This window comes from Asterias amurensis, chromosome 11 (assembly GCF_032118995.1).
Source record: "Asterias amurensis chromosome 11, ASM3211899v1".
Taxonomy (NCBI): Eukaryota; Metazoa; Echinodermata; class Asteroidea; order Forcipulatida; family Asteriidae; genus Asterias; species Asterias amurensis.
Window position 1 is genome coordinate 19,057,913 of NC_092658.1, and position 25,550 is coordinate 19,083,462.

Below are 25,550 nucleotides of genomic sequence, written 5' to 3' on the forward strand. Positions count from 1 at the left end.
AAATTAATTTGTTAATAGTTTGAGTCACCTCCCCCTCTCATGATGGAGTCACTGTCCCCTTCTACTCCTTGCATTCTTTTCCCCGCTCATTGGGTCTGGAGTTATTTCCAAATTCATCTTTCAAAAGTTCCTGAATTCAGGGGGTTCATGTTTTTATTCCAACACTTCCCGTCGGGTTGTTTACAAAGCCACGAGTCCCAGGATAAATTACTTATATTTTTGTCACAGTTGCTTAATGTTGAAAAACTGAAGAAGAAGAAGAAAATAAAGGAAACTTAGATTTGCAGTTACTAGATAAGTGAAACAACAACAATTCACAATTCCCATAATCCCCTCCGAAAAGGCAATTATGTTAGTCCAACTTAAAGACAGTGGACACTATTGGTAACCGCAAAGACTAGTCTTCACAGTTTGTGTATCTCAACATGCATAAAATAACAAACCTGAGAAAATTCGAGCTCAATCGGTCGTCGAAGTTGCGAGATAATGATGAAAGATAACGATAATTGGTGAAAAATTACTTCTTTCTCGAAAACTACGTCACTTCAGAGGGAACTGTTTCTCACAATGTTTTATACCATCAACCTCTCCCCATTACTTGTAATCAAGAAAGGTTTTATGATGATAGTTATTTTGAGCTATTACCAATAGTGTCCACTGCCTTTAAAACCCAGTGTAACGGGTTTTTTTATGGTTTTTTTTTTAGAGAGTAGGACCTTTTTTTTTTTATTCTTTGAAAAATGAATCACTGCTAATAGTGATCCTGTAGCACGCGCTGCAGTTGATTGCCTCCAATGTTGTCCGTAAAAGTTGGAGGCCCTAATTGTCCTCATAATATCCTCATGCACTCTTGGTTTTGTTTTGTTTTGTTTTTTTTATGGGGGGGGGGGGGGGCGGTCTCATTGTCATCCTGGCTTTTGTTATTTTGTTCCCATCATTATACCACCACAGTCAATAATTGTATTCCACCCACTTTTGGACTAATTCACCCAATCCCGAAGGTTGTGTACAAACCAATGAATAAGAATCACGAACTAAAACCACAAGAGGGCGCTAATTGAGGCACTATTTTATTGCCTGATGATGACAGCTAACACAAGGCACGATCACAGACTTGGAACCAAGATAAGTGGTTAGCCTTAACACCGGCACGTCTCGTCTTGAAGTTTGAATGCGATTTTTTATAATGTGACAAGTAATTAATTGCTAACGCTTGTTCGGGAAAAGGGGATACCAGAGAAATACCTTGTAATTCTTACAAGGACCAAAATTGATGACATTTTGTAGAAATAAAACCATAACCGTTTCCTCAGATTTGGCAAAGATTACATCTTGCAGCACTTTTTCTTACTGGGCTTGAAATAGGAGAGGAAAATCGAGCCAAATGGGTGGTTGCGGACTATCTTAGGATATCAAATATTATTGCAAATACATGTATTGTCTTTACTGTGCCTTTGGCAATGTTGAGGCGGTGCTGGAAATGGCGTTATCAAAAGGCCCTGTAGAGACGCTGGTGGCCTGCTTGGGGCAATGCTCTCTGGAACTGGTAGGATAGGGCGTGCCATGATGAGAATGGAGGTCTGTGTTCGGTGTAAGGGTCGGCTGGTGTGGGACTTGACTGGGAATGGCCAGACATGCCGCAGGAGAAGCACGACTCAAAGTCGGCATGCCTGAAGAACACAATTGTACAAGAACGAGAGAAAAGGGAACGACCAATACCAAAAATAAACGTATCTTAGCAAATTAACCACTTAGCCCTGGGTCGGGGGGGGGGCACCAAGTCAGTCATTAAATATACGCAGAGATAAATGATAAAACGATCTGAACTCGATGTAAGTGATTTCACCTGAATGGGGAGACTGAGAAAACTCTTCATTTATATAGGCTTGAATACGCTTGAATGACTGTGACTATATCAAACACAATGGTAAAGGTGCGGGCCTAACGCAAGGAAAGCGTAAAATGCAAATTAGGGAGCACCTATGGCGAGCCAAACAGACAAAACTAAATTTAAATGGTCTAAAGCAGATTCCAGAAAAAAAGACACGCATAGTCTGACCCTCACCAGAGTAGCCTTTCGTCAAGGTTTCCTGGCTCCTACTTTAGCCGCGAAGTGGCCGACTGGAGTCCACGCATACACGCGCAAGATGCACCGTAGTCTTGGTGAAGGACGCTTCTCTTTTCCCTTTCACGCACACCGCGGCTAATTCACCAACAGCGCCAGCACCGACATTCACCGCCCAGAGCCGGGGCGGTGAGTGGACTAAGTCAGGCGAGTCCGTGCAGGGAGGCGCTGTCGGTGAATTGGCCGCGGTGTGCGTGAAAGGGAAACGAGAAACGTCTTGCACCAAGACTAGATGCACCGCCACTCGCGTGCGCATTGATGTAGTCTCTGTTTCCAAACGCTTCGCGGATACACAGCTTTTGTGTAAGCCACGAAGATCTTGACGTAAGGCTACGCCTAGAGTGAGAGTATTCATTGGCTCCTCTTTCACAAACTGCTTTCGAGACGTCTCCCGAAGCTTCACGTAGAAAGTCATTGCATTAAACCAGTACACACAAACACAAAGATTCCTTTGGAGTCACAGGCAGCATCTATCTATAGCGATTCAAGCTCAAGTTTTGTCGTTTTGCAGCAGGCCAGAAAATACAGGACAGACATGTCAGGTAAGATTATTCAATCATGGAGCTACACAACTCCATGATCAAATTAATTAATCCTTTTCTGCAACTGGATTAACAAATGGAACTAACGCAACAAAAGTGAAAAGTAGAACATTAAATTTAATTTTGCTTTGATCGGCTAATGCTGACACTTCGATACTCGGTATAGGTTCAATAAGTCTGAAAAAGGCTTAGCTGTATGCTTCGCTTTTGCATGTTATTGAGAGGCATTTTCTTCTTTGTAAAGGGTACCATATGGGGAAATGTTAAATTCTACCGAAACACTTCAAGGGCACCAAGGCAATGACCAAGGGGCATGGAGACAATCGCCTTCGTTGCCTCAGTCTGGCTTGTGACTGAATGTAAAAATTATGGGACTTCTTGTCCATGAGCGGTACACATCACACAATTATTTCCCCCGTTCGAGTTCCCGTATTCTTCCAGTAAAACGCATCAAATCCTTCAGATAAATGAAATATTAACAGAAATCCAGGACCTCAATTTCATAGAGCTGCTAAGCACAGAAATTTGCTTAGCATGACATTCCTTCCTTACAGTATTACCAACCAAATTTCCACTTGATTTTCGGGATAAGCAAACAACAGCTGAGTATAGTAACAAGCAATAAGCAACAAATATAAATTTTGTTTGTAATCCTTTTTTTTTTTTTATCATGGAAGAATTGTCATGCTTAGCAAATTTGTGTGCTTAGCAGCTCTATGAAATTTTGCCCTAGTAGGTCTATTGTCAACGTCAGTCCGGAATATTTTATTGCAGAATTTCCTAAATACACACATAATTATTTTGTCTCTCTGCAAAAGCGCCAACGGTCGGCCGCGTCTAATAATGTTTGCCTGATTATTTCTATTTATTGGTTTTTAAAAACCAAACATTGGGTTCAAGGTGAGGTAATCATGAAGCCTAAAAGAATACATCAGGTATTCCAAAAAAAAATAAATATATATACCCCAAATGAAATGATACAGTTGGCAAGATTTATTTAATTAAAAATACAACAGATGGTAAATTAGACCAAACAGTAAATTTATTGATTGAGCAATTTAAATAGGGCAGGAAGTTGCAGCTGTTTTTGTGTCAGTTTGTCCTGTAATAGTAACAGGAAGTTTGGCAGTGCTCATAGTTTAAAGGCGGCCAGTGTATGTTGTTTAGCGTTGAGAAGAGGTGTACCATAAACCAGCAAGGAGCTGCATTTAGTCTTGCTGGAATTGGAGGCAGACCAAACGTGAAATAATATTGTCTCTTGTTGTAAAAAAGTTGGACCAAATGATGCCGTTTTGGGGCCAAAGTTCAAACAAGAAGGATATGTCTGATGTTAACGTGCGCCAATATGACTATCAATACCTATTATTGAAGGCAGTGGACACTATTGATAATTACTTAAAATATTTTTAAGCATAAAACCTTACTTGGTAATGAGTAATTAGGAGAGGTTGGTAGTATAAAACATTGCTAGAAATTGCTCCTTCTGAAGTAACGTAGTTTTCGAGAAAAGTCATTTTCCACGAATTTGATTTCGAGACCTCAGCTTTAGAATTTGAGGTCTCGAAATCAAGCATCTGAAAGCATACAACTTCGTGTGACATGGGTGTTTTTTCTTTCATTATTATCAACGACCAATATTGAGCTCAAATGTTCACAGGTTTGTTGTTTTATGCATATGTTGACATACACCAAGTGAAAAGACTGGTCTCTGACAATTACCAATAGTTTCCAGTGTCTTTAAGCTAAAACATGTACGAATGTATTAAAGGAACACGTTGCCTTGGATCGGTCGAGTTGGTGTCTGAAAAGCGTTTGTAACCGTTTTTTATAAAATGCATATGGGTAGAAAGATGTTGTAAAAGTAGAATACAATGATCCACACAAACATGCCTCGAAATTGCGTGGTTTTCTTTTTACCTCGTCGACTAACATGTCGGCCATTTATGGGGGTCAAAATTTTGACTCCCATAAATGGCCGACCATGTTAGTTCGCACAGTAGAAGGAAAACCACGCAATTTCGAGGCAAACTTATGTGGATCATTGTATTCTACTTTTAAAACATCTTTCCAACCATTTGCATTTTATAAAAAACGGTTACAAACGCTTTTGTTTTGACCAACTCGTCCGATCCAAGGCAACGTGTTCCTTTAAGTTATTTCAAGTAAGTCTAAATGTTCGGCTGAAAGTCGGACCTGACATCTTAAAGTCAGCGGAGTAAATAATTTATTTATTGATTTTGAGACATACACAGTGACTACAAGTTGGGCAGGGGCTGTCAAGGTTCAAACAAAATGTTATAATTTGCATATAGGTGATAAAGAGTATTAATTTCGGTTCTATAACCTACACCGATGTGTGATAGCACTCTATGTTGTGTTTTTTTCCTTTCTCACAGAGCTAGAGAAAGTATTGAGTGTCAAAAATTAAATTGTATACTACAAACAACAAAACTTCCCCGGCGAATGCACTGGATCCCCCCTCCCCCCCCCCCCCCCCACACACACGCATACCCATCATCTTAACCCAGATTCCCACTAAAGTATTTGGCCCGCCGTCTTTCGCATTCCATTCACTGCATTAAAGGAAACGTTGCCTTGGATCGGTCGAGTTGGTCTTTGAAAATCGTTCTGTAACCGTTTGTTGTAAAATTTATATGGTTAGAAAGATATTGTAAAAGTAGAATACAATGATCTACACATATATGCCTCGAAATTGCGTGGTTTTCTTTTTACCCTGTCGACTAACACGGTCGGCCATTTATGAGAGTCAAAATTTTGACTCCCATAAATGGCCGACCGTGATAGTTCGCGACGTAAAAGGAAAACCGTGCAGTTTCGAGTGATACTTGTGTGGATCATTATATTCTACTTTTAAAACATCTTTCTAACCATATGCATTTCATAACAAACGGTTTCAAACGCTTTTAATAGACCAACTCGTCCGATCCAAGGCAACGTGTTCCTTTAAGATTCAACCTTGAATGATATTATTATTAAATTCTATTTTATCTATACATGTACTTGGTTTGTTTATTTTGATCTATACTTGATTAGAATAAGCTCATCATAAAAGCTGTTTTTCATTTTATACCCAGTCAAACCATAACACATACAGTGGGCCTACATTAGATGACACAAAGTGCACAACCGGACGATAACAAATCGAGAGAAAAGGGGAGGTAATACCAGAAATAAGGGTTTTCAAAACGAAATCATAGTTTGATTAACAAAATACGCAGCTTTGTTAGGTGCCACATGGATTTACGTTTATTAATTCACAATGACTAACCACATATTGTTTTTATCTGGATAGAGACTAAAGGCCCGGTCACACAGGCCCCGACAACGAGAACGAAAACGAGAACGATAAAAATGCACGCTCGCGATTGGCTGAATTGCTCCACGCAGAATACGCCCACGCTCATTCAACCAATCGAGGGCGTGCATTTGTATCGTTATCGTTTTCGTTCTCGTTATCGGGGCCTGTGTGACCGGGCCTTTACTCGACGGGCCCTGGAACTCATCTCACCAAATAATTTTATTGAGCAGCAGGATACAAGTTCAAGAGTCAATTATTAATTCCCCCATTTGTTCTAAAAAGATGAGACATGAAAATATTGTTCGGGTATTTTAGAATATTTAGCGTTTGCACTGTTGAAGGCAGCTGGTGGCTGTAACATCCACATACGAAGCAGAGACCTCTGCGTTGGGTGCCAGCATGAGAAACATTTTACATTTTCAGAACTGAGAAGTCTCCCGAACATCCGATAAATATTTACTCCGCACTAACAAACTCTACCGGGCAAGTATGGTACACTAAGGTGTTACAATGATACATCACCACTCAATGCCTCAAATCCTATATTAATCCTATAACACATAATCAACTTGAGCAGAGGACAAAAGTTCAAGAGTCAACGAATATTTTCCCCTTTACTGCAAAAAGTTCAAGAGTCAACGAATATTTTCCCCTTTACTGCAAAAAGCTGTGAGACTTGAAAGTATTTTTGATTTTTTTGTGCATTTTGTACGGGGCAGCTGGTGGCTGCAACATCCATGAACGTAAAAGCGACCTCTGAGTTGGTTTGCCATGAGTGAGAGAAACATACTGCATATAGTCAACTTGAGCAGTGTCAATGATTAATTTCCTCTTTATTCTATAAAGGCTGAGACATAAAAGTACTTTTCGTGTATTTTTGAATATTTAGAATTTGCACTGTTATGGCCGCTGAACACTGTTAAAGCGACCTCTGCGTTGGTTTTGCCATGAGGGTTGTGGAACATTAAAAATGCACTGGATATAACGGGAGGAAAATAAACTCGCATTCTCGTAATCGTAATGTACGATCGGCACGTTCGTGTCTTGATGGTTGTCTTGACGTCACGCTTCAAGGCTTGATGGTTGATGCGTGGGTGTGTTGTTGATGTTACATTAGCCTGAACATTTGACGTCAAAGGCTCGTGAATAACGCCAGAGACCTGCCTCGAGACCGGCTTGTATATTCACCTCTGACCTACCCTCATTTCACGTAAAGATACGCAGTCAAATTCAATTGCGGATGTGACAGCAGTGACTGTTTGGGCATCTATGTCACAGCACGTTTATCAAAATGATAAGATTGTATCCAATGGAATCACTGGATCTAGTGGGAGGGACCTGTCTTTATCATTGCGGATAAAGACAGGGGCCCAGGCTAGTAACTGTACAGCTATTCACCTTTGACATTGGTACCATCAAGCATTGGCAAACAGCTAGCCACCATTCTTGTGGTATCATCAGGGGAGGCATAATACACACGCATAATACGTTGTTGATGTAGAAAATAGGCCGTAGAAAAATGGAGAACGAGAAAAAGATGGACGAGCAACCGGGTGCGGTACCGCCTCCTGCGTACGGCGCTCATGGGTACCCGCCACCTCCCGGGGATTATCCACCGCAGGGACAGCGTGAGTTTGGTTCGATTTTTGCCGACCTCGTTTTATGTTATTTCTTTTTCATATTTTTGATATATTAAAATTGTTATATACAGTGCTAACACACATCGGTCCACGGGTAAAACCAAAATATTTTTTTTACCCCCGATGCAGTTTAATAATATCAAGCATCATTACACCATCCATCCCTGCAAGTTTGGAATGAGCATCAGACACGGTCGGCTGTTTTTTGTGTTTTGAAATCATGAAAAATGAATGATTTATATATTAATGTGTCTTTTGAAAAGTCACGTCTATAAACAATAATAATTTGAGAGTTGCATGGTTTATTTTGCGTATCAGAAACATTACTTTAAGGAGAGGGTTGGTGTCAGTTTTCCTGTTGGTTTCCACTTGGTTAGTCCCTTATAATATAAAGATACCTTTTCGCATTTTGTTTTCAAAAGTATAGTTATGCAGCGTACCGAATGGTGTCATCTTATTGTCTGTGTATGCCTGGCTAGAATATCACACTATATAAATGTTTCATTCGTTGTCTGGTTTTTTGTGTGTAAAGTAAACCAAACAAATCAATGCATGACCTGATTTTCTTTCTGTTGGCGAGTTTTTACAAGAATAACGATGACGTTGTACTGTTATTGTTTTTTATATTGTATTATTCATATGGCCTTGTTCGCTTTGTCTTGTAAAGTGTTTCCCTTTCTGTGGGGAGAGGTATTGACCCAAATCACCTGACTGCATCATCAGAATAATATTGGATGTGCCATCTTAATGGGCAATGTCGCTGATGTGCGTTATTCAGTGAAGTGCGCATTTTAGGCGACGCACGAGTACGTCACAATTTTAACCAATTGTGCTCTTCATGAAATGCTTACTTACTGTAAACATGTTATATTTGTCTTCATGAGAAGGTTACAAAAGCTATGCTTAAAGTCATTGGACACTTTCGGTAAACAGTATTGTCCAAGGCCCTATACTTCGTGTATCACAACTTATACATACAATAACAAACCTGTGAAAAATCAAGCTCAATCGGTCATTGGAGTCGTGAAAAAATAACGGGAAAACCCACCCTTGTTTCCGCACGTTTCGCCTTGTCATGACATGTGTTTAAAATAAATCCGTAGTTCTCGATATCGAGAATTGATATTGCTTTAATGTTTTCTCAAAAAGTAAAGCATTTCATGGAATATATTTCAAGAGAAGTCTTTCCCCATTACCTTCTGTAAACCTTGTAAGTTATTTGTAAATCTGTGAACCTTATTTTTTTTTCTGTACCGAAAGTTTCCAATGGCTTTAAGTAAGGTAAATTGTATGCGTTCATACTGTAAACATGTTTGCTATACAAGCTACTGTTGAATGATTTTCCTTTTACGAGAATGTCATTGTGAAAAACATGTCGTATTGAAAATCAACTGGATTGAATTTAAAACGAAAGACATACAAAAAGCCTACTTTCGCACAATCTGACAATGCATAAAATGTAACGTACAAACTTCGTATTAATGTTTGTGCAAGGCAGGCGTCCGTGAGATAATATAAGGATCCCCACAGAAATTTACTGGTAGTTGTTAATTTATCCAGGCCTACCATTAGCGGATTTGGTTTTGCTTACCTTAAATAAAAACAATAAAAACCAGCCTCTGACATTTTAAATCCAGAGTTGCGAACTAAGTCAGCCATAAATTGGACCTTACATGTTTAATTTAACTCTAACTATCAAAATATAAACATAAAATGTTTAAAATAAACTGGGCGGTAAAAAAAACGAGAATTTTTTTTTTTTTTTTGCCTAAAATCGAGCCTTTGGCTGCATTTGTTTCACCTTCAAATAATTATCATAATACATGATAAGACCGACATTCATCAATTAGGCTTAGCCGTAAACAGTGTACAGCCTGTCAGCTTTTATCCTCGGTGCATATACATTAATTTCCGTTTATACAGAGCTACAACCTTAATTGCGTTATTCTTCCTATACTGCAAGGCAGAGTGGGATTGACCTGAAAACAGCCCCGGTGAAACAAGCAATAAACTATAATCTATAACCGACGAGAGCAACACTGTCCCAATCAAGCAGTGGACACTATTGGTAATTACTCAAAATAATATTACTAGCATAAAACCTTTACTTGGTAACGAGTAATGGGGAGAGGTTGATAGTATAAAACATTGTGAGAAACAGCTCCCTCTGAAGTAAAGTAGTTTTTCGAGATAAAGTAATTTTCCACGAATTTGGTTCCGAGACATCAGATTTAGAATTTGAGGGCTCGAAATCAAGCATCCGAAAGCACACAGCTTGTGCAACAGGGGTGTTTTTTTTTTTTCTTACATTATTCTCTCGCAGCTTCGACGCTCAATTGAGCTCAAATGTTTGGTACTCTGTGCATATGTTGAGATACACCAAGATACACCTGGTCGTGGTAATTAGGCTCTACTATCAAAATATAAAGAAAATTGTCATTTTTAAAACCAACTTATTTGCACAAAATCCAGCCTTTTACTGCATTTTTTTTTCTACAAATAATAATCGTAATACAAGATCAGACCGACATTCGTCAATTAGGCTTAGCCGTATACTGTGTGCAGCCTGTCAGCTTTGATCCTTAAGGCATATACATTAATTTCCGTTTATATAGCGAAAAAGCCTTAATAACTTTCATATACTGTAAGGCAGAAAGTGGGATTGAGCTGAAAACAGTCCAGATAAAACACGCAAGTGTAAGCTAAAAAGCTGAGCTAAATGACTTGAATGCCATTAATGGCATCATCCCCATGACGCATCGTATCATCCTCTGACGCATCGTATAATTTACTGAATTAATAATAATCATTGCAGCGAAGATTTGTACGCAAAGGTCGGTTCGATTAACTGCCATTAGCTGCCATTATCTGCCGGAACAAACTGCCATAACCGCCGTGTTCTAATCTTTCCTCGCAACCAAAATACGTTTTTTACTTCTAAAAACAAGCCTCCCCCATCTCATGCGCTCTGCCGATTCACTATATATTTTCAAGAAGCATTTGAAATCACACCTGTTCCCACAATGATTGTTTGGCTGTTTGATTTAAACTTGCATTTTGTCTCATCGTTTATTTGTTTCTCTGTTTCATCAGTTAAACTGCTGTGGTCTTGATGAATTGGCGGTATATATTCGTCATCAATGTTGGGGCTATTGTCATGACAACTCCTTCAATGGAGCTAGGAATAAAATGGTTGTTTCCCCTTCCACACAATACTCAATTCTTTGACGTACATTACACAATACCATGGCAGGGCCTACACAGCATTCGATGTATTCATTAATAATAAATAATAACAAAAGAGTATTTATATAGCGCCTTATGCCGGGCCTCAATGCGCTTTCCACTCAAATACAATATTTCAAAAACAACTCTAAATTTAGAAAAGGCAGTCTAAAAACCACAAAAGGGTATACAATTTAAGCTAAACAAAACCACCAGGCCGAGTAAACCATGATTAAAATATCCTAGGGGTGAGAGGTTCATTCATTCATTCATTCATTCATTCATTCATCCATCATACATTTTATTGCATTACACATATCCATCCAATGGGACACACAATACAATGTCCTTTATGGGTTTTCTTTCATTCCGCCTAAACAGTGACGCCATTTTGTTGACATTTGCGAACTCATGAGTAATATTACAGTCCTACTTTTCCAAAGAATGTGAACATTCAAATGTAAATGAATTCTATATTCATTTTGACCCACAAAAAAGAAAAGAATATTCTTTATCCCAATGAAAATTTAACATTCAATGAATGCTTTGAGTTGGTTGCCATCACAAAGCCTGTAATAGTTACATCGTCGCCATATCTGACACGGTAATTTTACCCCGAATCTTAAAGTCACCTGGAAATAGAATGTTTTTCTTTCAAACATAAGAGTATATGCTTATTCACATTCCACTCATCACAACACATATATTCGTGACAAAAGCTTTATTTTGAAAAAATACCACTTCCAGGTGACTTTAAATGCTCATTTTTCTATGTTTATTGATCTTTATTGCAGCTGGTCCACCAAACACACAGGGCTACCCACCACAGCAGCCGGGTTACCCACCACAGCAGCAGCAGGGATACCCACCACCCCAGCAACAAGGGGCATCACATGTTGTGGTGCATCAGCAGCAGCCGGCTACTCAGGTGGTCATGGTGGGTAATTGTCCGACGTGTCACGCCGGTGTGTTAGCAGACAGCTACACGGCGTGCGGAATCATTCTCGCCATTTGTTTCTTCCCGCTCGGGGTTATCTGTTGTCTTATGATGAAGGAGCGGAGATGCACCAATTGTAACGCCAGATTCTAAAAGGAATCTTCGTTCTGGTTGGGACCGGGACCCTTTTAGGTGACTGCCGTCGATTTCATCAAACTCTTCATAACTTAGGATTAATCTTATAGGACTAGCTAGTTAATAATAATAATAATAATAATAATAATAATAATAATATTTATTCGGGCAATCACATTTACAAGCACATACATACATTAAAAATATTTAAGAAAACAAAGAAAAACAACAGTGGGGTGCCCAGGAGAGCATAAAAGTTAAAAAAAATAACTTTCAAAAGTTCCGTTTAATGTCCGAATATGTCAGTCGTCGACTTCATCAAACTCTTCATAACTTAATCTTACAGGACGAGTTAGTTTTGTAAATGTTCGAAGACGCAGCCGTCGATTTCACCAAACTCTTCCTAACTTGGGACTAAGTTAAGACTTAGAATGAGTTCAGTTCCGTATCCGAAGACGTTAGGACGCACTGAACCCATCCTAAGTTGGTTACTCGTCCTAACTCGAATAGAATTAATCCTAGCGTTTCGCGAAATCGGCTGCAGTTGATACTCTAAAAAGAAAAGATATTGTATGGTGCAGCAGTAGACTCCATACCAGCATCACAGGTCTCGTTTTTATTATAATTGAAAGCACAAAGCAAAGCAAGCACCAAAGGAGTACATTTTTTTTTAACTTTGACAATAATTCTTTAAAGCTAAATGAATAATTTTCTTCGCATTTATCTTCTCGTCAATTATTATAAGCCGGAATTTGAAAAATGAGAACCCCCGTTGCGATGCGGGATATTTAGTTAAAGTGCAGCTGAAGTCCACATATTGTATATGGACTTGAAACACTAAGTGGACTTACCCACGTCCACACAGTGTTTATACGGTATTGAAGAATATGATTTCAAGTGTACAGAACAAAGAAATGATGGCTGCAACACAGCAGCTGTGTGTGCATACGTGTCCCTCCAAGCTTCTTGTAGATCATCCCTTAACCATAAGACTACTGTACAACGAATTGCGCTCATGTGAATGCATTTATAAGAGGCCGGAGAAATTTTTCTTTCAAAAGTTCAGTATTTAAATTTATGTCATCGAGTAGTAATAATTGTAGATAGTGCACTTTTATACACAATTTATGTCCGATCTTCGATTGTTGTTAAAAGAAATTGGCTTTAATGAAAACGGTATTATAGTCTTGATTACCCTCAGGACAACATACACATATAACAATCATATTTTAGTAGATTTGTTCCTCCATCATTTTACTGTGATTGTCAGTGTTGTTAATTATCTCAATATTTGATTCATAGTCAGTTTGCAAATAGAAAGTTTCAATAATTATACTGGACCCATTAACCAACGCCAAATGCTACTACTGTCCGTCATGCTTGCCATTTTGGGAGTAAAACAAATGCACACAAAATTATTGTAAGGTTAAAAATCGCTGCGTGTACTCATATGGACTGCTATAATATTCAGATAGACCCGGTTAGTGCGAAATGGGCTAGGCAAACAGTGCAATTTCGTCACGCTTCACAAGCGGGCAGGCCAACCAATTAGCATGTAACTAACTTAGCATAAATTTGCATAATGACTTGTTTCCTTTAATGCACAGTGTAGACCACATGTCATTTTCCTCAATACGGGAATGCTCCATTAAAGTAAGAAGCAACAAAAAGACACATCCTTTTCGTCTGACAACTCACACCTGTTATCTCCATATAATTGCTTTTCCGAAGAATGGACTTAATGGGATTATGCAAAAACCAGTGCCTAAAGTTTTATGACTTATAAATAATTCAACGTAAACACACTCACTCACTGAAAAGGTTGTGCTTTCCAAGTTTTTTGTGGCCAAACTCAGAATATTTAATGGAGCTTTATCGTAAATTATACTTGACATTGCATGCCTGTTGATATAATAACTTGATTCATTAGAATAACAACAGTTAATAATTTACGTAAACCCGTTGTTCTGAACTGTAATGTTATTAGTGTTTATCTGTTTTCATAGAAAACATTTCAATAGTCAAAAGGTTTCTCAAAGATGTTTGAAAATACATTGAATTTATTTTTTATGGACCAAAGGATAATTTTAAGCCGTTGTTTAGCTTCGATTTTTTTTTTACGATAGCCCAGATGAAGTACGTCTTTTTGGAAAAGACTGAACTTGTAATAATGTAGTTTCCTAGAGGTTGTTTTTGTCTATATATACACATGCATCTATATTAAACCTCACTTTGTACACTGAAAAAAGTAAAACATTTCGAAATAAGCGGTTTCTAAGACTTGTATTATTATTATTATTTTATTATTATTAGTATAAGTAACGTTTGTGGTGACACCTCTGTTGTAAGTGGTAGTGGCTCTGGGAAGAGTCGGTTTCTGCTCGACGTTTCTGACAATTAACTTTGTTTCAAGACTAGATGTAGGTCTAGCCTTCGTTTTAAAGCTTTGCCAGGAAAAAAAAACATTAGACCCTTCCAATACGAGACGCTAGGTGGCAGCAGACTTATCAGGTAAATTTCCATTGTTTACGTAGTTCTGAGCATGCGCCGTTACTGAGAACAATGGTTTTACCCGGTTAGTCTGCTGCCACCTAACGTCCAAAAGGTGTCCCATTTTGTAACAAAATGACCCCTTGCATAGACCGCCATCGCCGGGGTAAAACAATGGACACCTCGTGTACATACTACACACCACAATGCTCGGCCAAAACTTCACTGACCTCAGTGGGGGCGCTGTTTGGGATGTTGACGTCATATGCAAGGGGTCTCATGATCAGGGTGAACCCATAATTGTCATTCTGTTACCGTAATGCCAGTACACATTGTTCTCTACTCCTTTTCTAGATTGTCATACACTTATTTTAACTTGAAAAAGTCAGCTACCAGTTATTTTTTTTGCACATGAATAAGTAACCAGTTACTGATTGCATATAGTCCGGTTCATATTCACCCCTAAACAAACCCATGATTGCCCTCTCGCCCTAAAAACTATACCACCTAAAAAATGAATGCATTGCTTTGTTGATTAATTATTCTTATTTTGATGGGTTGCTTATTTTCTTGAGTACTTTACCCAGCGTTTCTTGGACAACCTCTTGGCTGATATAGCTGTACATATTTTGTGTGTCGCCTTCGGGGTTGCCCGTCAGTTTCAGGGCAACGGGTTCTCGGATCATCCTCTTAGTTCGGACCCGAGAGAAGTCTAAGGGTCAAAGCAAAGAAATAAACACTATTATACAGTGGTGTTAATATTATTTTCATTGGAGAGGGGGGGGGGGGTGAAGGGGCAAAGACAATATTATTTCGGGGCTTTTGTTGCTCCACCCTTTGACCCCCCTGGTAGTTAAGCCACAATCTAGGTATGACAGAACGTTCCAAAGCAGTGCTGCAGTTTTGGAAACGAGGGCGCATCTGGTTTTTTTTTCAGCAAGCAGTAGAAGCTGAGATGGTCAACCAATCCCCTTTTCGAAACTACGGTTCGAGCATGGGCTTGAACCTCCTTCAATTACAGAAAACCCGATATTTGTGACGGGGTTTCAACAGGCAGACGGAGCCAAGGCTGTTAGAGCCCGGTCCCAAACCGCAATTTCAAATTGGCCAACGACCCCCCCCCAAAAAAAAAAAAAAATAAAAAATAAATAAATAAATATTGTTCAAATAGTATAACATAAAAGAAGGAAAACTCTCAGCTGACCTGGTATTTTCAGCCATCTTGTCATCTCCTCCTTACACGTGTCCATCAGTTTCTTAGGATGTGCTTCTCTGTCAACTATCCCGACTTCCACAGCCTCCTTTATTGTGTATTCCAATCCTGTTTAGAAAATACCGGGACACTTAAACTCTCAATATTTTGACCACGCGTCTTGTATTTCCCAGGTTGATAACATTTCATTTAAGGTAGGCCTACTACACGAAACAAACCACCAACAACTAATAACACATAAATGGTTTTGTGGTAGTTTATTTTTGTATCTATTCTAATGATTGATTGGTTGATTTATTGAATTTATTCGGGGAAGAAAAATACATCAAGAACATGCCAAAAATACATACACAAAAACATGATAAAAGACAATCAAATAAGATAAACCAACCAGTACACAAGATAGAGATACTGCACACAATTGTCAACTGATAACCTCAAAAGCCAATAACTTTGACGTGTTCTATTGGGGTCCTCGTTGGGAACAACTATGTTAATGCAAAATATGTAAAACCTTTATGTGCTGTGCCGCCAGAGAGTTTGTTTTTGTATGTTCTAGTCCATTTCAAAGTGGCCTTTACAGCCCGAAGTAAGTCAAACCACCAAAGCGGACCATTGAACCATCGAACCACCGAACCACCAGGTGCATAGTCTTGTGGACAAGTCGTTAAATATCGAGCATCTGAAAGTTCGTGCGATAAAGGTTTTTTTTCTTCCATTATTATCTCGTAACTTCGACGACCAATTGAGCTCATCTATTACAGGTTTGTTATTTTATGCATTGAGGTACACCAAGTAAGAATATAGGCCTTACCGAGTTGCAGACTCAACTCTGCTTGTCTGTTGCCAAGCACTCTGGCGAACATTTCAAAGACCCATGATGAGTTAGTCAGGCCCTGCGTAAAGAAATAATACAGAAGAAACAAATAATTGTATTGTCTAAAAACATGTATGAGATGCACTTTAAAGGCAGTGGACACTATCGGTAATTACTCAAAATAATGATTAGCATAAAATATTCATTGGTAATGAGCAATGGGGAGCTGTTGATAGTATAACAGATTGTGAGAAACGGCTCCCTCTGAAGTAACGTAGTTTTCGAGAATTAGATTTTGAGACCTCAGAATTAGACTTCGTGTGACAGGGTTGTTTTTATTGGACACTATTGGTAATTACTCAAAATAATTATTAGCACAACACCTTTCTCGGCGACAAGTAATGGGGAGAGGTTGATGGTATAAAACATTGTGAAAAACGGCTCCCTCTGAAGTGCCATAGTTTTCGAGAAAGAAGTAATTTTCCACAAATTTGATTTCGAGACCTCAGATTTAGAACTTGAGGTCTCGAAATCAACCATCTGAACGCACACAACTTCGTATGACAAGGGTGGGTTTTTTCTTTCATTACTATCTCGCAAGTTCGATGACCGATTGAGCTCAAATTTTCACGTAAATTTTCACAGGTTTGTTATTTTATGCATATGTTGAGATACACCAACTGTGAAGGCTAGTCTTTGACAATTACCAATAGTGTCCACTGCCTTTAAGTACACAAGGATTCATAATAAGCATCAAAATAATGACAACATTTAGGTATAAGGCTAAGCGAGATGCTTTGTTTGACTAACCTATGAACAGACAAACACACGTCATGGTACAAAGGTATGGTAACATTAAAGATGCTATGTCAGATTTTTGGCCCCAAACATTAAAAAATAGATTTTTGAGTGAATGGTATTTCAAAGAGTATCACCCGCTCTAACGAATTGTTTTTTACTTTTACTTTTAATGGTCAGGAACCATGACAAAAATTTAAAACGTTTCTTATAAAACACATAAGAATTGGTCACGTAAAAAAAAATTGTCGGAGTCCCTACAAAAACTAATTTTGAGCACTTTATTTCACTGCTACTAATAATTGGCGGACTTTTTCGAGCAATGGCTCAAATGAAAGCTTGTAACTTTCTCGACCCCCATCAAAGTACCTATTGAATTTTAAATCAACAATTTTTCGGTCAAATCGGCCAAAAATCTGACATAGCATCTTTAACGTAGGAGAAATGAAGCAGACAATAAAAGTGTGAGAAAAAAACCTTGCAAATTACACCTTAGTTTATAAATATGAGTCGAGGAACTGAGCTCTTAAGTTTTTTACAAAGACAGATAAAGAGGATGGTTATTTTAAGAAATTATTTAAACTATTCCAGTATGAGATGCCTCGATGAACAACACTAATTTTAGACATTGACGTTCTGTAAAAATTGAACGAATAAATGTCCATTAACGCATGCATTTTGGACGTTTAGGTAAACAGGGAAGAGGTATATAGGTTTCCCAAATTAAGGTGGTATTGTACATTGTAAATATATTGAATTTGGCAAATAATGGAGCTGAATGGTCACATGGCCATCGTTCGAAATTACACGAACTGCACGTTTTTAATTTGTTACAAATTAAAACATTAAAGTGCTGTTACTCGACAACCGTTCAATAACAACCTATTTATAACCAGCTATTTAGACTATAGGTATACGATTATTTGCAAATGAACTGGTTTACCCAAATCGGTGTTTGCTGCAAAATACATTATGTGGGCGAACACAAGGAATATGTGAGTACAAGTTCAGCTTCCTCAATACAGGTAAACACTAGACTGTAATTCTGTTCGCAATGATTTGGGACCTTTATCCTGGATTCTGTAACTTACAATGACTGTGTCTGGTAAGCCTATTGAATACGGGCCCTTCACCATGATTCTGTAGTCACAACTAAGTGCCAGAAGACACCCACCGGCCACGGCAGTCCCCTGCAGGTATAGATAAATTATTAGGGGTCAAATGTGCATTGTGAGAGATAAAATGATCCATAAAAGTATGATCTTAACATAAAGACACTGGACATTATTGGTAATTGTCAAAGACCAGTCTTCTCACTTGGTGTATCTCAACATGAGCATAAAATAACAAACCTGTGAAAATTTGAGCTCAATTGGTCGTCGAAGTTGCGAGATAATAATGAAAGAAAAAAACACCCTTGTCACACGAAGTTGTGTGCTTTCAGATGCTTGATTTTGAGACCTCAAACTCTAAACTTGGTCTCGAAATCAAATTCCTGAAAATTACTTCTTTCTCCAAAACTACGTCACTTCAGAGGGAGCCGTTTCTCACACTGTATTATACCATCAACCTCTCCCCATTACTCGTTACCAAGTGAGGTTTTATGCTGATAATTATTTTGAGTAATTACCAATAGTGTCCACTGCCTTTAAGACGTACGATAACAACTTACACATCCACGAAGCGTGTATTATTTATCAGTAAATTAATTTCCAACCACATCTTTTGAGTAACGCACTTCACAACCATTCTGAGAAAATTTCATCGTATAATTTTTATGTTGTAATTTTACATATTTGTCAAATTAATTTGCTTTATATGTCTGTAATGTTCTTTCATTATTTCATATTTCTGTATAGGCGCTGTTTTAAATTGAACAATACTTTGAGAATCAGTAATGGAAGGTGCTTTGAACGCATAATTTATTGTTAACGGTCCACCCGGCCAATTAATATTAGTTCAATTTCATGAATAGTGAATGCTAAACTGGTGAAATTGAATTAGTCCTGTTGACTGAGCATTTATTTCCAAACGAAATGGAATGAGCCGGGTATTAATGGATTTTTGTTGACACTGGCAGGGAAACCAATATAATTATAATGTTTTTATGTTTTCATTTTTTTGTATGCAAGTTGCCAGACACACACGGCCGGGAGGCCACTCCAATCTGTGCGCCACCTACTCCTGGGGCTGAAACGGGGTTACCTCTTCACCGTAAATGATGTGTTATAGGCATGGGTATCATCCACTAGGAGCTTGGCTGGTAGAGCAGAAAATCACTACTTCCCAAACTTTACAAAGCAATCATGTTTAGTGTCTTGCTTAAAGACACTATTGGTAATTGTCAAAGACCTGTCTTCTCACTTGGTGTATCTCAACATGTGAACATTTGAACTCAACTTGGTCGTCGAAGTTGCGAGATAATAATGGATGAAAAAACACCCTTGTCACACGAGGTTATGTGCTTTCAGATGCTTGATTTCAAGACCTCATTTCAGGCCCTCAAAATCTAAATCTGAGGTCTCGAAATCAAATTCGTGGAAAATTATTTCTTTCTCAAAAACTACGTTACTTTAGAGGGAGCCATTTCTCACAATGTTTTATACTATCAACAGCTCCCCATTACTCGTTACCAAGTAAGTTTTTATGCTAATAATTATTTTGAGTAATTACCATTAGTGTCCACTGCCTTTAATACAGAAATGTGCTTTGGGATTGGGGGGGGGGGGGGGGTACTTACATTAATTGCAGCTATGGTGACTAGTCTGGAGGTGTAGAGCCGGACCCAGGCGTCTTGTAGAGCCTTCCAAAAATCTCTGAATTTATCAAAACTTTTCTGGTACATTTCGGCCACATCTAGGCCGTAACAAAACACAGCCTGAACCGACTGAGTACAGGAGGAGGTTGGGGGTGGGTGAGAAAAAGAGAAGAAGCTGAGATTAATAGCAACAGTGACCACATGAAAACTGAAATTATGGTGAAATTAACAGGAAATTTCCTGGGCGTTTCTGCCACCTTGTATACAGTCGCACACTCATTACAGAGAGAAAAGAAAAAGTTAAAACGTAACCGCAACACATTCAATCACAGGTCGACACTTTTTTACTAGCACTATACAGGCTTTCCTGAAGACAATCAGAGCATATGGATTGAAACGTTGTTCTGCGCCTTAGTACCCCTTACTCTCTCTCACACAATGTGTCACAGGTTACATAAACCTTAAAGACAATGGACACTTTTGGTAATTGTCAAAATCCAGTCTTCTCACTTGGTGTATCCCAACATATGCATTAAATAACAAACATGTGAACATTTGAGCTCGGTTGGTCATCGGAGTTGCGAGATAACTGTGGAAGAAAAAAACACCCTTGTCACACGAAGTTGTGTGCTTTCAGATGCTTGATTTCGAGACCTCAAATTCTAAACTTGAGGTCTCGACATCAAATTCGTGGAAAATTACTTCTTTCTAGAAAAATACGTCACTTTAGCGGGAGCCGTTTCTCACAATGATTTATACTATCCACCTCTCCCCATTTACCAAGTGATGTTTTATGCCGATAATTATTTTGAGTAATTACCGATAGTGTCCACTGCCTTTAAATTACTCATCGCAACTTACCGATGTAAGAATGGCTCCCTTGTAGCTGTAGTCTTGCTCCAAGTCGTCCATGATCGTGATCAAGTCATGTAGGACTTTTCTGTTCAGGGAATTTGTTGGTGAGCGGTTGAGACTTATGACAGCAACAGCTAAAACCATTCAAGTTATATATTGTTAAATTTATGTTCATACATAGTTTATAATGATTCCTGTTAGTGGCGGCTATCCGCTGTTGGATGTCAATAATAAATAAATAAAATCAAGTGAGATTATCAGAGGGAAAAAACGCAGTGTTTTTAATTTTATTAAACGATCGAATATTATTGTTTGTTACCAAAAGTTTTCTCTATCTTCTAATGCCCCAGATCATGTACAATTCTCTTATTTCCCATATCCCCGCACACCACGGGTCAACTTCGTGAGATAAAGTCGACATTTTGGGCGAAAACTTATCAGTTGCTGTAGTTTTATGCTAAAGCCTAAAGGGTATAGAGACACCGCACAACATTTTGCCTAGTTATGAAATAAGTGGTTGAGTTTTCGCACATTTTTGTTTGCTTGCTAACGATCTTCCTGTCAAGAGAATTCAGCAAACTCCGATACAAACTGGCAACAGCAAATCTCTTTCATACAGACATTTGTTTGACGTCCATGATTATGAATTGCACAAATACAGTAATTGTGATTTAGTCACTAGATGACAATTCTTGTTCAAAACATTGTAAATGAATCAGCGAATAGCTTGGGGGATTCGAACCCACAACCTTGTGACTACATAACTAAATTTTATCAATGGTTTCGAAAATGGACATGATTATAAACCTTCATCTAAGAAAGAAAACAAGATGGCCGCATGACTGAGAGACCATGGGTGCGTTCGATTACCTTCCCTGGGTCGACCCCAGTCTGCCCCGGTACGCTCAAATAGTTTTGACGTCATTCCAGGGGCTCACCCGGGTCAGCCCCCAGTGACCTGCTTGTGGAGTGGGTCACTTGGGGGCTGGCCCCAGGTGCATGACGCCGCCGATGGTTCGTTTAGCTCCGAGTGTCAGGGGCTCACCCGAGTGAGCACTGCGGGGTCGACCACATGGAAGCTAATCGAACTCACACAATACTACTTCGCAGTGACCTGCTGATTTTGCAAAGAAATGTTTTCGTTTTGAACAATAATTTCGCGCATAACAGTAGAGAACATAATTTCTACATTATTATACTCACTTCTCATGTCTTTGTCCCTCTCAACGGACACGAGTTTCTGTGCTGGATTCATGTCAACAGTCAAACCTGAATCCAATCAATCAAAATCATTATAAAAACACCAGGCTATGAATGAAATGAGAAAATTAACATTTGTCTTGCGTTATACTAATAGCAGTCTATAAATACAGTGGTTTAAAGACACTGGACACTACTGGTAATTGTCAAAGACCAGTCTTCTCACTTAGTGTATCTCAACATGCATACAATAATAAACCTGTGAAAATTTTAACTCAATTGGTAGTCGAAGTTGCGAGATAATAATGAAAGAAAAAAACACCCTTGTCACACGAAATTGTGTGCGTTTAGATGGTTGATTTCGAGACCTCAAAATCGAATTCTGAGGTTTCAAATCAGATTCGTGAAAAATTACTCTTTTTTTCTCGAAAACTACATTACTTCAGAGGGAGCCGTTTCCAATGTTTTATACTTTCAACAGCTCCCCATTACTCGTTACCAAGTAAGGTTTTATGCTAATAGTTTTTTGAGTAATTACCAACAAGTGTCCACTGCCTTTAATTCACGCATTGCTGTCTGCATGTCTACTATATAGGCCTACAGTACGGAAATAACGCTATTTTTATTCGAGTTGAATTGAATAAACTACGTGTAGAAGTCTAGGAACTCAACTAGGAAGTTAAATTGTCAACCAACTAACCAGGAAATAAATAACTAAAAAAAAGCACAAGAAATGAAAAGCTAACGATAACAATTCACAGTGAGAGAAATGTGACTACTGAATGTGGCTACGGAATGCATGCGGAATTAATTCATGGGCTCAATGTGACTGGTGAGATCGTAGTGACCGAGTTATATAGAGCATTATATAGTTAACATTATCAATTTAACAAGAAAAAGTTCCACCAGGGCTCATACGGTAGCACAAAAACTTGCTTAGCACAGAATAGAGTTGCTTATAGCAGAAACAGGTTACCAGTCCAAATTAAATTACACTACGTTCGCATTGTTGTGGCTGGTGCCCGACTAAATAATTGCTTAAGAAATTTCCTAAGCAGTGTTTTCTGCTTAACAGTTTTACCAAAATGGGCCCAGTTCTGAAGGACAAGTTCTTATCAGAACAAAATCATACTCGGCGAAATAATAACGATACAACCCCCAAAACCATACACAGTATAAATCGCACGATAGTATAGTAGGCCTACACTAGATAAACCCGGAAGTAATTCCAGCTAAAAGTGCTATTTTTATGATTTGCTTTATGAGGCATGTATTTGAAAGTGCTCCCGAGCATGCGTGCAGTGGGGTTAATTGGACATGAGTCCCGCCATAGATTAAAGACCGTGCATCCCAGATTTAAAATTGCCAGTGTAAAAATGTAAGCTTTCATAACTAGTTGGCCTAAACATTATTTTTTTTAGAAGTATTTTTCAATTTACATACATACAATTTTGTTTCTGTTTACATCTACTTCAGATAAAATAACCAGCAAATGACGTAGACTCTAAACTATAACACTCGGCAGGAGCGCTGAAAATGGCTTGTTTAAAAAAAAAACATGCAAGCACCGGGAACTTATTTTAAGTGGCCATAAGTGTAGGAAAATTTGTTTCCCCCCCCCCTGTGATTTCCCAATGTTGCCTTTCTTCGATAGGCTCCATGGATATGTGAACCGCACTTCACACATAAACCCAATAACCCACCCGTGTGCGATGAATGCTCTACCAGACACCCTTGTTCGGAAAACCCCATGTTCCGAGAACCCCTCGTGATTTACACGCAAAAGTTGGGGTTTGGGGTTAGAGTTTAAAGTAAAATACACGATGGGTGTCGGGAACATAGAAGTGTCTATGTCAACACTCCACGTTGCAACGTACTTTTGCGACCCAGCGTCAATTAATTGTAAGCAAGTTATGCTTTCCACTCGTCGCTATGATGGAACATGAAGCAGTTTTAGGCCTTGGCTATAAGTAAGAGTGTTACACAATGGCCACAATTTCTTGTACAAATACCTTTTTAATCCGTCCGTGTAGACCTATATGACGTAGGCTAAATATTATCACAGTTTGTTTGCAAGCCTGTGTGTTTCAGAGACACCCAACAGTATAATACCTGTATTTACCCGACAAATAACTTTGGCTTAAATATGATGTTGAATAATGCACTCCTAAAAATGGTATTATGAAAAATAAATAAAAAATAACAATACACTTATAGGCCTAATAATTTACATAAATAATGTAATGTTATATACTTGAAATGTACGTACCAGTCTTTGACATTCCGCAAGTCAATCTTAAGCCACTCGATATTCTACAAACAGGGGGTGTAATCTCGAACAGTAGTTCCCACTTGAAAGTAAAGCCCCGCCCCCTGCTTTTATCCTAATACACTCTCAATCACATGGGTGTGGTACTACTAGTGTTTACCTACACCTGTTCTGCCGAAAGTTCAGTTCTTCCCACGCACAGTATGCGTCTAGAAATAACATTGAAAACCCCCAGGAAAATGAACTAGAGTGAAGCTTTGTGTATAGCGAATTGTATTGAAGGTTTTCCGTTTAGTTGGGTTTCCCCATGCATAACACTGACTGGTAAAAAATGGTGTATTTCTCTTGCAAAAAGCACTGAACTGAAACCGCAAGTTATGACGACTATAGATCTATTGTGTTTCGCTAGTCAGGAGTTGTGTTAAGCGACTGGGAAGGGTGTACATGTAGTCTCTTTTCAACTCGTTAGTCCAAGTTTAGATCCCAGATCTGAGAATTGATTTCTTTCATGGTTGGAGTATATCATAGTACAAGCCTATAAAAGTTACCCATGGTACACATAGCCATTGCTGCGTTGCCCTTTGCACGATTTCATTACAAATTAACGTGTTCCTCATAATCATAGTGCCCATACCAGAGGAAAACTTTGCTGCGCCCCTTCAAGAGCGAAGTTCAAGGACAGTGATAGTATTACATTCAGTGAGTGGGGAGAAGTCTGGAGTACGGAACACAGAAAGATATATTTTTTTTTCAAATACAATTTACGTGTATAATAAGGATTACTTCTGTATGACCTACATCAACTTCTAGGTAGGGCTATAGGCTGCCCATGACCTAGTCTTGGTGCAAGACGTTTCTCGTTCCCTTTTCACGCACACCGCGGCCAATTCACCGACAGCGCGCGCACCGACTCACCTGACTTATAGTCCACGGGGCGGTAGTGGACTATATTATCGGTGCGCGCGCTGTCGGTGAATTGGCCGCGGTGTGCGTGAAAAGGGAACGAGAAACGTCTTGCACCAAGACTACCCGTGACCTTGTAAACCTGTTACGTGTGTGTAATTAATATCTCTAAGCTACACACGTCATATGGGCGTCTACTCCAACAAGCTTTGCTTTCTGGAGACACCCACCACTTAATCACCTTCTATCATGTATTGACTGAGGGGAAATAAAGTATATAATACATGTATAATTATAATATGTACTTGATAGCCACACCGGGCG

At 38.8% G+C, this 25,550-nt stretch overlaps 2 protein-coding genes across 4 annotated transcripts; one reads left to right on the forward strand and one right to left on the reverse strand.

Annotated features, from left to right (window-relative positions):
• The first annotated feature begins 7,375 nt into the window (after positions 1–7,375).
• On the forward strand, positions 7,376–14,924 carry LOC139943748 (uncharacterized). 2 transcript variants are annotated; one of them, XR_011786885.1, is made up of 3 exons: positions 7,376–7,614; positions 11,646–14,415; positions 14,529–14,924. XR_011786885.1 is itself a non-coding variant. In XM_071940524.1 (2 exons), the coding sequence occupies exons 1-2, from the start codon at positions 7,506–7,508 to the stop codon at positions 11,939–11,941; spliced, it is 405 nt and encodes a 134-aa protein (XP_071796625.1). In that variant the 5' UTR covers positions 7,376–7,505; the 3' UTR covers positions 11,942–14,924. The 2 variants fall into 2 exon arrangements, 1 of the variants encoding a protein (XP_071796625.1); XM_071940524.1 differs by having other exon boundaries at positions 11,646–14,924.
• A 31-nt stretch (positions 14,925–14,955) lies between these two features.
• LOC139943746 (enoyl-CoA delta isomerase 1, mitochondrial-like) lies at positions 14,956–25,176 on the reverse strand. Of its 2 annotated transcripts, none has more exons than XM_071940522.1 (8): positions 24,324–25,176; positions 22,058–22,123; positions 20,861–20,988; positions 19,982–20,128; positions 18,333–18,431; positions 16,441–16,522; positions 15,618–15,734; positions 14,956–15,125 (listed from the first exon to the last, which is right to left on the reverse strand). In XM_071940522.1, the coding sequence occupies exons 1-8, from the start codon at positions 24,334–24,336 to the stop codon at positions 14,959–14,961; spliced, it is 819 nt and encodes a 272-aa protein (XP_071796623.1). In that variant the 5' UTR covers positions 24,337–25,176; the 3' UTR covers positions 14,956–14,958. The 2 variants fall into 2 exon arrangements, with proteins under 2 accessions (XP_071796623.1, XP_071796624.1); XM_071940523.1 differs by lacking the exon at positions 24,324–25,176 and adding an exon at positions 22,593–23,695.
• Positions 25,177–25,550: the final 374 nt, after the last annotated feature.